This window comes from Coturnix japonica, chromosome 26 (assembly GCF_054131305.1).
Source record: "Coturnix japonica strain WE chromosome 26, WE-NBRP24, whole genome shotgun sequence".
NCBI lineage: Eukaryota > Metazoa > Chordata > Aves > Galliformes > Phasianidae > Coturnix > Coturnix japonica.
This window is the reverse complement of record NC_140688.1, coordinates 1390300-1406752: the sequence shown is the minus strand read 5'-3', so window position 1 is coordinate 1406752 and position 16453 is coordinate 1390300. Positions and strand designations below refer to the sequence as shown.

The 16453-nt window shown below is 41.1% G+C and overlaps 1 protein-coding gene and 1 long non-coding RNA gene across 2 annotated transcripts; both read left to right on the top strand.

Moving 5' to 3' along the window:
- Nucleotides 1-6781: 6781 nt before the first annotated feature.
- LOC146756532 (kinesin-like protein KIF20B) lies at nucleotides 6782-10353 on the top strand. The gene is made up of 5 exons (XM_085524226.1): nucleotides 6782-6849; nucleotides 6972-7088; nucleotides 7281-7419; nucleotides 8720-8904; nucleotides 10282-10353. The coding sequence occupies exons 1-5, from the start codon at nucleotides 6820-6822 to the stop codon at nucleotides 10351-10353; spliced, it is 543 nt and encodes a 180-aa protein (XP_085380352.1). The 5' UTR covers nucleotides 6782-6819.
- Nucleotides 10354-10941: 588 nt separating this feature from the next.
- Nucleotides 10942-13783, top strand: LOC146756531 (uncharacterized). Its single transcript, XR_014937400.1, has 4 exons — nucleotides 10942-11142; nucleotides 11795-11906; nucleotides 12338-12409; nucleotides 13657-13783. It is a non-coding gene; the product is annotated as an uncharacterized LOC146756531 (long non-coding RNA).
- The last annotated feature ends 2670 nt before the right edge of the window (nucleotides 13784-16453 follow it).

The window sequence follows — 16453 nt, the reverse complement described above, 5'->3', positions numbered from 1 at the left end:
CAATTGCATTTGTGTAAAAATGAATATTTGAAACCCTGTTCTTTTGGTTACTCAGCTGATCTCCATTCCCTTGTTAGTAGTCCTGTGTTTTTTTATGGCTTGCACCATCATTAGTCATCTGCCTGTGCTATAAGATTCTCCTTTATCTCTCGTTTGCCTACGCCATATTCAAGCATTTCCAGGAAAAGCTCAGGGTATTGAAATATCCTTGAGTGGTCTAAGTATTCTTTCAGAATATAGGGGGAAGGAATGTGCTTTAAGCACCCGCATCTAAGTAGCTTCTGCTACACTCATAAATTAGATCTAATCCAACACCTGTGAATAACAGCTCCCCTCTGCTTTATAGTTTAGCTGTTCTTTTGGAAACCTGAATTGTGAGTATTGTGTGAGAAACAATTGATGCAATTACATTTGCTGGAAAGAATAACGACTGTCACTTCCTTTGGAACAAGAGGAAGTACACCATTTTGTGCTTTTTCTGTCTAATACAACAGCACATGTGAGATAAGTAGTGACTAGATCTAAGGGAAGACATGTAATATGTTCTCTCCACAAATAATTCAGCTTCAGCAGATCCACTGCAGTTAAATTTTCTAAGGTACCTCAAACGAGATCAAGGCTTGGCTTTTCAAAAGATGCGTTTGCATGTGGGAGGGAACCTCTGAATGTTGTGCAATGAGCTGCAGCCTCTCTTCAGCCCCTAAATTAATGAATATCCATGTAAGTATGTTCAGCACACAATCAAAGTGCTGCCAAAACAGTCCCATTTAATGCAATTATCAGCTACTTTGCACTGTCCGTGCTTTCCCTTTGTTGGCACCTACAACACAATGCTGTCACAAGGGGAGCACGCAGGCACACAGCCCTTGGCAGCCCTTCTACATGATGCTGGGCAGAGGTGAAAATACAAAGAGGCTCAGTGAGGCAGGCACAGAGTGCCAGTGTCAGGTGCTCAGGTGGGGCTATGGGCATTCTGGGGACCTTCCCTGCCCAGAAAGTGTCTTTTTTGGCTCAGTGAGAGTGTTTTGAAGGCCCTCCAGGAAAGCATGATTTGGGAGTGGAAGATTGGTATGTCATGCTGGTCACACATCCATCCTAGTGCAGAACAGAGAGCATTCATTCACACTCCTACTACTGCTCCTTTAAGCTCTCCTACAGTCTGCAGTTCTGATTTACCAGCAGTCAGCAAAGAAATCATAGCTTCTTCCTACTCATTTGTCTCTAGCAGTCAAATAAAACCATTTGTGTCAAACCTTTCTCTCTGTAGCACCTGCTTTGGCCTGGAGGCGTCTCCCTCAGACTCACAGATAAGCATGCTGGCCCTGAAGGATTCCAAACCATGGCTCTCACCACAGCTCCCCTCCCCCCAAGTTGAAACAGACCTTTTTACAGTTATAAACTGCATGTAAAGATCATCATACTCGAATAGAATGCACATGTTTTGACTTAGCCAAATGGAACTGTGTGGTAATAGTTACTTGCAAAGAGTTTGCTCTTCTCTCCAAGCCATTTTGAAAGCTGTGTGCCTTGAAGGCCAACTGCTCTGATTTTAATGCCTCTTTTCTCCATATTTCTGTGCCTAATTCAGTCATACTGCAAAAGTGAAGGTAGTTATATGGATTTACAGCACCTTTGGGTCTCAGCAGCAGCCTAGAGACACGAAGCACATGTGCTTGGAGACTCATACTGCCCAAGTGCTCTTTTCTTCACCAAAGGTCCTCTTCCTTAGTTAGAAGGTGCCATGGTGGGGCTGCAGGATCCTTCTTCGGGGAGATTTTATCACCAGAGTGAGGAGATGATTATACAGAATTTGTCCACATGGGTGTGTGTGCATGATGACACTAAGCTGAGTGGTGCAGTTGAAGGAATGCCATTCAGAGGGACCTTGACAGGCTTGAAAGGTGGGCCTGAGTGAACCTAATGAGGTTCAACATGGCAAAGTGCAAGGTTTTGCACTTAGGTTGGAAGAACCCCAGGCACCTGTACAGGCTGGGAGGAGTGGTCCTTGAGAGCAGCTCAGCAGAGAAGGACCTGGGGGTGCTGATGGATGAGAAACTTAACATGAGCCAGCAGTGCGCTCTGGCAGCTGAGAAAGCAAATGGGATCCTGGGCTCCATCAGGAGATGGGTGGTCAGCAGGGATAGGGAGGTGATCGTCCCTCTCTACTCTGCTCTTGTGAGGCCCCATCTGTTGTACCGTGTCCAGGTGTGGAGCCCTCAGTACAAAAAAGACATGGAGATTTTGGAAAGGGTTCAGAGGAGGGCCACGAAGATGATCAGGGGGCTGGAGCACCTCCCCTATGAGGACAGGCTGAGGGAGTTGGGTTTGTTCAGCCTGGAGAAGAAAAGGTTGCGGGGTGACCTCATTGCAGCCTTTCAATACCTGAAGGGAACTTACTCCCAGGAGGGGAGTAAACTCTTCGAAAGGGCTGATAATAGCAGGACTAGGGGAAATGGTTTTAAGTTGAAGGAGGGAAGATTTAGGTTGGATGTTAGGGGAAAGTTCTTTACTAGAAGAGTGGTTAGGTCCTGGAACAGGCTGCCCAGTGAGGTTGTGGATGCCCCGTCCTTGGAGGTGTTCAAGACCAGGTTGGACGGGGCCCTGGGCAACCTGATCTAGTAAAGGTGTATGTTTGGTGGCCCTGCTAGGCAGGGGGGTTGGAACTACATGATCCTTGAGGTCCCTTCCAACCCGGGTAATTCTGTGATTCTGTGTGATTCTGTGAGGAAACCAAACCATTTAGGTACCTGAAATGCTTCTGCTCCTGCAGTCTGGCAGAAAGCAATGCCCTCTGTCTCATGCCATCTCTGCACAAACTGGAAGGGAATGGGGAGACATATGTCAGATCCAATGGGACAGGACTTCACTGGCTGCAGTTTAAAGCAAATCACCCCAGCTCTTGTTGCCCTCTATTGCTGGGTACCCCTTGCCCCTGGCCACTGGATTTCCACGCATGCATCCTTCCTTGGAGCTAAGTGTGCCTTTCCCAGCAACAAGCAGCGAGCTGGAGTCAGCACCAAAACCAAAACCTCCTTGTGCCTTTCCCTGTCCTTCTTTCACACATTGTCTTTTAGTTTCAGAAAATAGGGCCAGACCCCAACGAAACAAGAGCTCTAAGACAAAGCAGCTGCTTTATTTTCCTCCTCCCCTTTACTCATCTACACCCCACAGAAAGACCATTTGCCAAGTAAGGGATGCAGTGATCAGGTGTATGAGGGGCAAAGCGAATCAAGCTTAATTTCAAAGGCTTGTCTCTTCCACGTGACTTCCCTGAGGTCTGATACAATTGTACAGCCATAGACTCATAGAATAACCTGGGTTGAAAAGGACCACAGTGTGGAGGGTCTCCAACCAGCAGACCAGGCTGCCCAGAGCCACATCCAGCCTGGCCTGGAATGCCTCCAGGGATGGAGCATCCACAACCTCCATGGGCAACCTGTTCCAGTGTGTCACCACCCTCTGCGTGAAAAACATCAACCTAATATCCAACCTAAACGTCCCCATATCACTTTTAAAACATTCCCCCTTGTTCTATCACTATCCACCCTCGTAAACAGCCATTCCCCTGCCTGTTTATACGCTCCTTTCAAATACTAGAAGGCCACAGTGAGGTTTCCCTGGAACCTTCTCTTTTCCAAGCACAACAAGCCCAGTTCCCTCAACCTGTTCTCATAGGAAAGGTGCTCCAGCCCTCTGATCATCTTAGTGGCCCCCCTTAGCATTATCTGCATTTCTCTTTTGCCTTCCTAAAAAGCACACCTGCTTCAGGGCACATTTCATCCCAGTGTTAGGCCTTGTAAGAAGCACTATGGCAAGTCCATATGCAGAAAACATTGGCATTCCATTCACTAACAGAGAAACTATTCTGCCCTTGCTCCTGACTCTTGTCCCTGCCTCCTCCTGCACTGGGCAGTGTTTGTGGGCAATGAAAGAAATACCCACATTCTGGAAAATACAGACAAAAAAGAAACAGGCAGAAAAGCGGCACTAATACTTTGTCACTGGTGGGAATCTCCACAGAAAGTGCTGTGCTAAAGGTGTGAGGTTAAGGGATCATCACTATCAAGATAAAAGTCACAGCATGGAAGATTTAGCGATGGCGTGCTGACTAGAAGGAAAAAACAACACTTACCTTGGAGCTTGTTCATTTTCTCTCCTATCATCAGATATCTTCTCATCATCTACGTAGCTCTGAGGTTGGCCAAAGCCTGTTGCCATGAGCTTTGCTAAACGCAACAGTGCTGTGGCTCAGAGGTATTACACCAGCACATAGCATAGGAGAACTCCATAACCCAAGTGTCAAGGGAAGAAGAAAGGGGAACTGTTACAATTAATTACGTTCACTAAATTGATAATTATAGGCTTCTTGTCACACACTACTGCCTACAGCAAAACAGCACAGGTGTTGACAACTGTGATTTCTGCATACAAGCAACCACTCGAGGCTGAGCACACTCTCCTGTCTCTTTGCCATGTCTAGAAAGACCCAGAAGAGCTCAGTGTTCTCTTGCTGTTAGTTTACATCCTCCAAGCACTTCCAAAGGCACGCTGCTCTGTAGAAAAAGCTGAGCTGCCCAGAAAGTTTGTGCAGGAAGAAGGCAGCAGTATCAGTGCACGTCGTCCTGGGGGATCTGAAAGCATTTGTGAAGAGAACAGGGAAAGAAGAGGGAAGAGAGCAAAACCAACAGGCACTAGCACTGCTGCCCACAGGGGGCGGGGCTTGAGGCAGGGCCTGTGCCAGAGGGGGGCCTGGCACAGTTAGGGCCAGCTCAGGGCCCAGAGCAGAGGGGGAGCAGGCAGAGGCAGGGCCTTGGGGCCCAGGATGGAGGAGGACCAGGCACAGCTGGGGCCAGCTCAGGGCCCAGAGCAGAGGGGGACCAGGCACAGCTGAGGCCACTGCAGGGCCCAGGTGATAGGGGAACCCAGCACAGTCGGAGCTGCTTTGGGGCCTGGGCCGATCCCCCTTTTTGGCACATATGAAATGCTCCCAGCTGTGCTGCACAGCAGAACATCTTCCAATGGAGATGAAAGCCTGTGAAATGAAAGAATCCTTTCTTATTTCTTTCACGTTTGTGTTTGTTGACTGCAGTTCCAACCAGGTGGACTCGCAGTGTCTTGCAAGTGCCACCTGGAAGCAGGTACAGACTGGAGACACAGCACCCTCAATGTCCAGGTGAGTAACAGCAGCCAAGGAGGCCTTTGGGCCCTGCAGGGTCCAAGTGTGGAGCATTACACACAGGAGCAGCTGAGTATAAAGACAGTGGCAGAGCTGCAGAGCTTGCCATAGTAGGGAGGCACAGTGGCTCAGCTTATTTCCCACAGTAACGCAGGAAATAAGAGCCATGAGGGAAATGCAGATGCCTTCTGCCCCCATCAGAGGGGAGGAATGAGCTGCACTTCCACAGAGACATTCCTCTCACAGCCACTCACACCTCAGGTGTGGAGGGACGAGCTGGGGCTGCTGGTGGCAGCTGTGGAACACTGCCATCTGTGGTGCTCCATCCTACCTTGGAGGTGGGCATGTAGAGCTGAGGACCTTTGTCACTGCACAAATGACTGCAAGCAGAGATGTAGCAGAGGGAACATAAAGCATTTAATAACTTATCATACAAAGCAATGAGTAATAGAAATGACAGTATTTCCAACCAAATATCCCCCATCCTAGCAGTCATGCCTGATCTCTACAGTCCCACCCAAACAATTTCCCAGCCCCCTCCAATTCCTCCTCACTATCCCACCCCTGAATTTCCCTCCCCCAATTCCCACACAGTAATTGCCCACACTAATTACCAGTATGCAGGGCATGGGGAACACCTGTTCCTTGTGTGCAGACACCTGGAAAAAAAAGAAGTGGCAGGGAACTGGAGGTCTGTAGCAGGTTGTGGAGGCTCTGCATAGAACATAACCCCAGACCACAACCCCATCAGCTGCTGTGGCAGCATCATCCCTGTCACTGGGGGATGTTGCCAGTGGTGGACAGGGACACAGGGAGAAGCCACACCTTGGTGTAGCTCTGATCTGCTCATGTCCAGTCCAATCCTCTATAGCAATTTCCATCTTATGTCCTTTGTTCTTAACCGTATCCTTCCTTCTCTTCTGCTCTTTTTCTTTCTTTTATGTGTCTTACCTGTATCTGCTTTTCCCCTCTTCTGTTCTTTTACTGCTCTGGTCAGCATCCAGTGTCTGCACCACAACTCTAGGTTTTGGGATGGAGAAAGGTACCCAGGGCATAGATTTGTACAAGAAAAGCTCTCTTGCTATGCCCAACAGGTGACAAAAAGGGGCCCTCAGGACTACAAAGGCAGCTTGTTTCTCCAAAAAAAAAAACCACCTTAATTCTTTTCTTTATAAGAAACATTAGAATCTTACAGAGGAGATGAAAATCATCTTCACTATGCTTTTAGACTGTGCATAGACTAGACCAAGATGTGTGGTGTTGCTTTGATACCTTATGAGGAGCACCGGTATTAGTTGATGAAGCTAACATTGTCTCAGAAGCACAATAATGGAGTACTTTTGTTTATAGTTGGCCTGAATGCAGTACAGGAGTGTGTTGCAGTAGTACTTGTTCTGAAATTCTAGGCTCTGACAAAGAAGTTTAGCAGGGTCCAAAGCACTTGTGAAAACAGTAAAATATTATTACTTCCTGTGTTAACAAATGAGTCTGTTACAATAGGATGATGAAAATAATACTGCTTTAATGTGCTAATCATCAAACAGAGGATCTAGTCAGATTTCTAACTTCCAGCTCTTTAATTTTAGAGGTCTAATTTGGAGCCTAGGGGACACATACAAGTTTGCCTGCGTATTAAACCCTTTATGGCACGGGAGAGAGCAAATGGATCGCAGGTAAGGCATTTATTTAATCATAAACAAAAAAACAACCCTTAAAGTATATATGTTTTCTTTCCTGTAAGATGACCTTTTAAAACTTTTTTCATGCCTGCATTACTTGTGCTTCCTTGTAATAGGGATGTGTTTCACTTGAGGACTCAACAAGCATTATACTGAAGTCCCCTAAGAGCTCATTGGGAAGAATGAGCGATAAAACTTTAGGGCAGACAACACAGAAGTTCACCTTTTCACGGGTAAATTAATTGTCTTTAAATGATATTAAGTTATTTATGGAAAAAGTTGCTTGTCTTCTGTTACTTCATATAAAGCAAACAAGTTTTTCTTAACTGTCTTTAGAATTATCAACGTGTATCTGACTCCTTACAAGTACCTAAATATTGCTTAAACAAAATAAAGAGATTAACCAGCTTCTTGGTAACATTCAGGTGTTTGGACCTGAAGCAACTCAAGAAGAATTCTTTGAAGGTACTGTGAAGCAACCAGTGAAAGAGTTCTTAGAAGGATGTAATCGCCTTGTTTTTACGTATGGCGTTACAAATGCTGGGAAAACTTACACATTCCAAGGTATGAGCAGAAATGCTTTTTCTTTGAATTAATTTCTTATAGTGAGAACTACTTCTAGAAGAGAGAGATGTTATGACTTCTTACCTAGTTACTCAACAGGCCTTGTACGTTGCCTTCTTTTGAATATTAGTAGCCTTGAAAAGTCGTCTTCTTCCATAACAAATATTACTAAATTTACAAGTGTGTAAGACAGTCTATACTACAATAACTTTGGTTTTTGTTCCTACTATAAATGCGTGCATCTTAAATGCTGTTCTTTATTTGAAGGCAAAGTATGTCTGAGTTTGATTTATTGTAGGCAGAAATTAAACATTCTGAAACATTTGATCAAAGTATTTCAATCTTTTTTCAAATTTCTGATTTTAGTAATAACAGCAGCATAGAAGATTGTGTTCCCTGAGCTTTAGTAGTACAGAAATAATACATCAATGTCCTTTCTGGCTGGGAGCAGTTGTTTTTTATGTTTAATATCGTCATAACAAATGAAACGATTGGGTTCACAGGAAACAAATTCCCCTTATTTCTGTTATTTAGTGTTCTGTTACTATGTATTTCCAATAGTTTTATATGCATGGAGCTGAAGACTTTCCCACAGTAATACCTTTTTAGGACTTAAATATTAAGAATCAACAGGGTAGTATGTTCAAAAATTATCTTTCTATGCACCTTCCATACAGCACTATAGAAATTCTTCTGCGTATTGTCCTCTCTTGTGTTCATGACTGACTTTAAAACACTGAAGCTTGCTTGGTATTTAGTGACAGTGGAAAAACTAAGGCGTGAAGTAGGCAAGATGTGGAGGTAGTTGTGTGCTCCAAGAAAAGGCAATGGGAAAGGAGCTGAGTTACTTTAACAGTTTTTATGAGACTTGTAGATATTTATAAATAGGGTTTGTGGGACGAACGGGATGTTGTAGCAGAGACATCACTCTGGTTGTTATTTCAGGGTTGTTTCAGAGCGGGAAGGGAGCCTGGTAAACAGTTGAAAATCTGCACATCTGTTAAATGTGGGAGTTTGCTGTGGGTTATTTTTTCTTCTTAAGGCTAAGCTTATGCAGAATATTCTGGCTGTTTTAAAGTGATGCCCTGTAATGTCTAAGGAATGGGATGTGAGCTGTTGCTTAAAGCCAGTATTTTTCAGGGAACAGTCTAGTAACACTGCAAACATTGCTTCAGACTGTAACTGGCCTCTAAATTCTTTGTGTATACTTTGAGATTAGAATCAGTTATCTTTGTCTTCATTTATGTTTATATGTTGCTTACAATAGTAACCTGGCCCTTCTTTTGTGTATTGCTTACAGGGACAGAAGATGATGTTGGTATTTTGCCAAGGACAATGGATATGTGGTTTAAAACTGTTGGAGGAAGGCTATACACAAAAATGGATCTGAAACCTATTAGGTGGAGAGATTACGTAAAACTGACTAATGACAAAGTGAGAGAAGAAATTGCTCTTAAAAATTCGTTGCTTCGTCTGACAAAAGAGGTAGGAAACTATAAAGAAATGATGAGTACATGCATCTTGTGATAGTTCAGTGTTATCCTTTCCATTCTGTAATGAAAGAGGGTTCTGTATTTACACACAGTTTTCTATTTGTCTTTCTGTTCCTGCTGAAAAAGAATGAAACATCTTATTAGTGGTGTGCTACACCGCACTGGGGTATTTTAGTTGTGGAGTATATTAACTTGATCTTACTGATGAGTTGGTTAAGTGTGGACTTCACAGTGTGAAAGGCAGGTGGCAGTAAAATTCCTTCTGAATTATTTCAAGAGCACAGCTGAGTATGAAGTCTGGCTCCAATGATCTTTAAGTATTTCGGGGAAAAACAGCACGTGTCTTCTACATGAACCAAAGATGTGTAAAACTGTTCTAGGTTTAGTGAGTATGTGGAAAGAAAATGCAGTGGACAGCTATATGCTGATCTCATCCTACTCCATTAGAGAGTTAAGATGCGATCGTGCGATATAGGTGCCTCCTCTAGTTTCAAGAACCGTGCTCCTAGGTAAAATACTTGACCTTATAAGCTAAGTAGGTACAAGCTTTGCTGACTATACAAAGCCAGATCTGGGTGAGTGTCATGTAGATGAAAACTTCTATGTTAGAAGTTTTACTTCTAAGCATACTGTATCTGGTAGGTGAGATTCCTCCTCTTCAGTAGATGAGAATTTCTTTCTACTTTTGTGCTCTATAAAAAAGCAACACAACCTGAAGCCTGGGAACTGAGTATACATCTATGAACATCATGAGATCTACATGTTGGGAGCTATTCTGTATTTTCTATGACCAAACTACTTAAAAATATTATATTTACAAAATTTAGTCATAACTTCATTTGTGTAACACTTTGATAGCCCGAGTTAAGAAATAATAAGCTGCTTATCTACATTAAGTGATCGAGTATTCTACCTTAACTTCCTTTTCTGAGAGTTGACCTAATAAGCCATAGGATATGGAAGTCCTGAATTAAGAAAATCCCAATAAGAAAAATATTTCAGGAGTCCAAGATTCATGAAGGGTAAAATGCAGATTATAAATGGGCTATTGAAAATCATCTTATTAAATAACTCCTTTTCCTGTTGGGGATTCTCTCCCTATTTGTTCTTTTTCTTTCTGAATCAGGAAGCTGAAGTGCATCAGATCTTATAGTAAAGGAATTGTCAGAAATGAGTAGTAAGGTGAAACCAGTCAAAATGTGTAGCCAGGATTTTTGTGTTGGCACCTTGGAACTATACTGTATTGTTTTGTGGTAGAGCAATACAGCTGCTTTTAAATAAATAAATAAATAAATAAATAAAAGCAACCAGTGGTGTATTGGTGCTGTACATCAATAATAAATCCTAAAGTCTCTGTTTTCTTTCGTAGGTAGACCATCACAACAGCACTAATGACAAATCCCCAGCTGATTCTAAGGGTATGTTTTATATTAAACAGTAGCAATTAGAAAAGCTTCTGTAAGGTCAACGACTGGCTTTTTTGGCTAATGCTGATAATAAAGGGATTATTTAGCTTTTATTTGTAACAGAACGGAATAATGGGCAGGACATCTGGGCAGAAAATGGCTGGAGACTACTGGGACATCTATCATAACCTGGTTTTATGAGGTGAAAGTAAAACAAAGAAAAAGAGTATGATTTGTGATAAGATCCCTAGTGGTTTTCCGACAGGCCTTTAGGGCACTTAAGAACTCACTAAATACTTTTTTTTCCCTAAAAAGTCAGAACGAAGTGTCCTTACTAGTTCAGTTCTCTATATTGTAAAGACTGAAGAGTTCTGAATATTTCTAGCCTAACTATAAATGTTAGATTGGGTTTTGGAAGTGAAAAAGCAAGCTTTATAGCAGGCGTGTCTTTGCAAATGTGTAGGGCAAGCGTCTTGACTTCCAGATACTTGGTGTTTGTATGAGAGGTGGGGATTCTCTGTGTTTATGTTCTGGGAAAAGTTTTAAGCTGTAAGCTTAACTATTACTTATTTTTAAATGCAGCTAGTTTTACTGTCTCTACATTGACTTGTAATATTTTCTACTTTGCAGGTGCAGAAAATCTCTCAGAAGGATCAGACCAACTTAGCAGATTATCTATAGATGATTTTGTGAAGTTCTCTGGGTTTCATTTTTTGAGATTTACAATGAATGTTTTTATGATTTACTGGCTCCTTTATCAAATGACAGAAAAAAAAGGACACTTTGCCTTGCTCAAGACATCAAGGGATATTCTTACGTAAAAGGTAACTAGAATACTTTGCAAACTGCCAAGCTTGTCATGGAATAGTGTAACATGTTTCTTCTGAGATAGAAAACTCTTAAATGTGTTCAGTGTAGCTCTAGAAGTGTCTGCTTGAATGCGAAGGCAACAAGCTACATGTATGTATCTGCATCTTCAACAGTATTCTCCTTATTCCTGTACTTTGCCCATAAAGCCTGTGTGAACTCCACTGCCTTCATCATCCTTGAAAATGAGAGCCATACAGTCGTTATAATGCAGACAAAATCCAGATAACCCATCCCCAATAAAAACTACAAGCTAAAACAAAAAACTTCTCAGATTGACTTCTGCACCAATGAATACAAACTCTGGGCTTCTGTAGTTTAAGAACTTAGCTTTTGTACTTTCAGTACTAAGGCTGCTTGCTTAATTTGGATGGAGCATACTTTAGTATACTGGTAGGATAAACTGTTGTGCTATACTATAACTTGCCCTTTTCTGTGGGAGGAAGAATCTTAGTCTTATCTGCCATCAGCTTGTCGTATGTTTGAGGCAGAGTTAATGAAGTATTTTATTGTCTTAACTAAATGTTCTTAGTTTGTATACCTTATTTCTTGTTCACCTTCTCTTTTGCTAATGAAGCTTGCAAAAATCACTTTTCCTTCTTTTGAAAGGTTTGCAGTGGGTTCAGATTTCTGATTCTAAAGAAGCTTTCAGGCTTTTTAAACTGGGACAGAAACACCAGAGTTTTGCAAGCACAAAGCTAAATACTTGCTCCAGCTGAAGGTGGGAACTTTCACTAACATTGGGTGTAACATAGTGTGGGGAAGAGGGATGAATGAAAATATTGTTTATGGCTTTTTTTTGGGGAAGAGGCTTTAAAAAGGCTTGATATCTAGTGTTCCATGTGATTCTAGTGCTTTAAACTAGAAGGATTAGTCCTTCAAGCAGATAAGCGCATACAAAAGCTAAGTGTTTTATCAAAAACTCTCAACAAAACAACTAAGCCTTCTTCCATGTAAGTAATGGTGGTTCATGAGGGGGAAGAAAAGCAAAATAAAGTAAGAAAGAATGTGTCTTTAAAAGGCTTAATGCATCTAGTAGAATTATTGTTAATTGAATCTGGAATAAATCCAGCAGTGTTTTGAACAGATGTTATAGATTTTAGAAAATGTGTGTATTTCTGGCTATTGACCTTGCTTCATTTCTCCTTTTAGCCACAGTATATTTACAATTAAGGTACTAAGAATCGGAGACCTTGAAATGCCACGAGTGACACGAGTCAATGAGTAAGTTCAGAGCAGAGTTCCCTTCTTCTTTTAGGATGAAATTGTCAGTTACTTTCAGTATTGATGTATTGATATTAGGCTGATCTAGCTAACCAAATTCAGAGAGAAGAAAGCCTGCTTGCTACTTCTGTCTGAGATTGTGCTCTAAATGAGTGCAGACAGAGCTTTCTGTATTTTAAACAATGTAGTATTTATTTACAGTCACAGCTGGATATAATTGCAGAATTCTCTGCTGATTCTCATTTGAAGGTGTCTTTCTGTCCCAAAGATTAGGTGAGCTCTGTGTTCATGAAATGCCACACTGTGCCTGGTAGCCTATTCAAATTCTGTTATGCTTAAAAGTAGATGAAAATAGGCCTTGCTACTGGATTAGTCTCTTATCTGTCTGTCCTTTCTAGGGAAGAAGGATTCCTTAAAATTAGCTGCTGCTTAAAGTGCTTTGATTTATTCAGAACTGTTTTATTTGTTGGTCCTGATCACTTGAAATTTTAACAATATGGGGGAAATGTAGTGATGACTTTGATAGTAATTTTCTTTAAAATAAGAACTCATTTACCACTCCTGCACTAAAGCTACTTATGGGTCACGTGTGTTGTGACAGGAGCGTAGCTATGTGAAGCTTTTAGCTCTGTTTGCAGAATTCAGTAGCTGTAAAGAGTCCAGCAGGTAACCTCACTAGAGAACAGTGTGTTTAGTCACGCTTTAGGAGTTCTCTCCTAATTTTCTGTACATCACCAGCTGTTTGATTCAGTGGCTTAACCTTGGTTTAGGAAACACCAGAGATGTTGTGATAAGTATATGCTTCTTTATTTCCAAAGTATTTACTATTGTCCTTTCCTAGAGACAATATACTGAGAGAGTGGTTATCTCTGATTTTGTTGGGTACTGTTTTCTTAGAAGTAGATAGGTCAGTTTGCCAGATGTGGTAAGGGAAAGAGAAAGGTGAGAGAGAATTTAAGCTAACGTGAGGCTGTATGACCTATCTTAGGCTGGATGTTGAATGTACTTTTTGTTTTAAATGTTCTTGTGGGTTGTCTAAGAAGATAATGGCTGCATAGTAGCTGGAACAATCATACAACCTGTCTGCAAACTAGAAGAAAGATTAAATTCAAAACAACCCACAACTCAAAATGATTTAAAGACTAGTGCAGTTATTAATGTGTTGTCTTCCACTTGGATAGCTCTCACATTGAAATGAAGCTGTTAACTTCTGCTAATGGGATTTGTTGTGGTTTTTGTCTTCAAAGGGTGCAGCAGCACATACCGTTTTGTGAAAGTAAGTTAACACACTTTCTTCAGGGATTCTTCAGTGGAAAAGGGAAGATACACATGTTAGCAAACATCAGCCAGTGTGCTTCAACCTATGAAGAAACACTCAATGTGCTAAGATTCTCAGCTATTGCACAAAAAGTGAGTATGTTGTAGTCTGTTTTGTTGATCAGTACTTATGATTTGCATTTAAAGAAAAAATTCTGTTCTTCTAAGAATATGAATCTATTTGTGTAGTATCTGTAGTGAATCTGGGTGTTTGTCTCCATGCAGCAGTCAGGTTTTTTAATTTAGTGTTTTAGTTGAGCTTAATTTTCCTACAGAGTTTTCTAAAAATCTCTACTGGGGTCTTTGTGTTTCTTTGGGGTGTGAGGGCAGAAGCATCTTCTGAGAATCTCATTCCTAAAAAGTATTCAACCTAACAAGAAGCAACTTGTTACATCTGGAGGAGATTTTATGCTATTTACTTAATTTTTCTCTCTTCTCAAAATATGATCCCATGTAGGAAAGCAAATCCAGCTACCCCATATGTTGCTGCTGTTGTAATTTTGAATATTGTCCAGTTCAAGTGTTGACAAAAGAAGTGGAGCAGTAAAGAGTTTGAAAAGCTGTGTTATGGCCATCAGATGCTTCAGTGGGAAAGTGGGGGTTAAGCGGAATGGGTAGGAGTGAGTGCTATGATATAACACTGAAGAAGTTAAGCTGTCAGATCAGTGCTACAGTCTTGATGGAAAACTTTGAAGTGCTGAGAGTTTGTGTTTGAAGCACTATTGATGGATGTGTGCCCTTGGATTGTGGCCTTATCTGAAAGAGGTTAAGTGTGAAAGTAGAGGGAGCAGCCTATGAGGGTGATGTGGCGCTGCAAGACAAAGAACTGAAAAGATGATGATCAGTTGCATTGAATGCAACTGGAAACTCAAAACATAAAAAAAGCAGAAATCTATGGCTGCATGAAGTGGCAGTTCTTGTACATTGTTTGCCTAGTGAAACTCTTGAGGTTAAAAGCAGGATTGGAGTCTGCAATAACTCTTTTGTAATTTCTAGAAAACTGGTTTAAGTAGTGACCAAACATCAAATACTATAAAATATATTAACTGTTACTAGAATGCCACTTATCTTCCCCCCATACGAATCACTGTCATGTTGTATGTGAATTTGTGAGGTGGGTTTTGAAGCTGAAATTAAAAACTTCTTGTATGGCTGTCTTCATAGTGGCTATCCAGACTATGTGTAGAAATAACAGCTATTATGTAGTCAGCTATTCACCAGTTTTAACTGATTATAAATTACATTTCAGGGTGGAGAACATAGCATAGTGCCTGACACCTGTGTTGATCCTGAGGGCATTCTTGATTCTGTGCATTATGATGTCATGGATATTAAAGAGCAAGCTGAGGCAGCACATAGTTCCATTGTATCCCTGGAGGACCCGAAGGAAGATACTGGCTGGTTTGAAAAGCAGCTGGAGAAAACTAACTTTGAACTGATGGAGACCAAAGAAGAGCTAACAGAGAAAAACACCAAACTACTTAAAACTGAAGAAGAGCTGATGCAGAAGAACAAAGGTGAGTTATGCGATGTGAAAGGTAGAAGACAGAAATAGTTCATTAATCTAAAAGAGAAATAACCAGTTTGAGTAGGAATTAGAGGAGATGTTCTACCTTTGGAACCATAGCCTGTAGATAAGTGATAGTTTGTTCCTTGTGTATATTCAGGTTCAGCAATTCCACGGTTTTTGGTTATTTCTTTTCTTTTTTCCCCCTCTCCTTTAAACTGCAACTAGCAGCTTTACGCTTTCGTAAGTATGGGGTTAAATGTCTATATCTTGATTTTTACTTTTATATTGTAATCTCTACTCTTCTTTATGTCTTGTTGATGCAATGTTTTCGTTCCAAGAAATATAGAAAACTTTTGAATCACTCCCAATAAGTGAAGACCACATGCAAATTAATTAATCTGTTCAAAAGCTACCTAAACGTTAGAATATCTGGAAAAATTGATTACTTAATAAACTATCTATTGGCTACTTATGTAATACAACCTTTTCTGTGTGTTACAGACTTTGAAATGCAGATGATTAAATTGGATGAGTCTGATGAGCAACTTAAAGAAGCAACTGAGGTAACTTTATCAAGAAGATGTTGTGTAAAATTGTTTTAATACCAACTTGTGGTAGCTTAAAATGCTATTCCAGTAGGCTTCATTATCAGGATATCTCCAAGTTCTATGCAGTCCATAAAACTTTATCCTGACTAATGTACTGCGAGCTACTGAATATGTGAAGACTAGCTTGATTAAGTATGTGTGCATACCACTTCTGATGGTTTTTGTTCATTTTTTGATGTTTGGTAGCCTGAAGTAGCTCTGAAAACATTTATAGTTAATTCTGTCACTCAGATCTCTAACCTTGTAAGCTTAGCAACTTGACCCTTCTTAGTCTTTGACTGTCTGCATCACTGCAACTTAGTATTTCCATGGTATTAAAGCTGACTGTGATGAGTAGTCATGTCCTCACCTATTACTTCTTCCAAGAACAAGGCTCCAACTCTATCTGTGAGATTGTGTGGCCTGAACACTTCTGAGGCTTTTCTTTTCATAAGCTACTAAAGATGAATAATCAGTCCTTGGCAGTGCCAGCATGGCTTAACAATCGTCATCTTGTAAGTAAGGAAGCTTCACTTGTGGTCAAGGACACAATCTAAAATATGCGTGACAGAGCTGACTAAGCTTTAAGGTTGGATTATATCTGTCACGATGAAAGTGATTTTAGCAGCT

What these genes read in the sequence shown, in the direction of transcription:
- LOC146756532 (XM_085524226.1), top strand. Translation starts at nt 6,820, where the DNA reads ATGGCACGGGAGAGAGCAAATGGATCGCAG. An exon ending in AGAGAGCAAATGGATCGCAG is followed by an intron (nt 6,850 to 6,971) that starts GTAAGGCATTTA and finishes TCCTTGTAATAG; the next exon opens with GGATGTGTTTCACTTGAGGA. An exon ending in TGCTTCGTCTGACAAAAGAG is followed by an intron (nt 8,905 to 10,281) that starts GTAGGAAACTAT and finishes TTTCTTTCGTAG; the next exon opens with GTAGACCATCACAACAGCAC.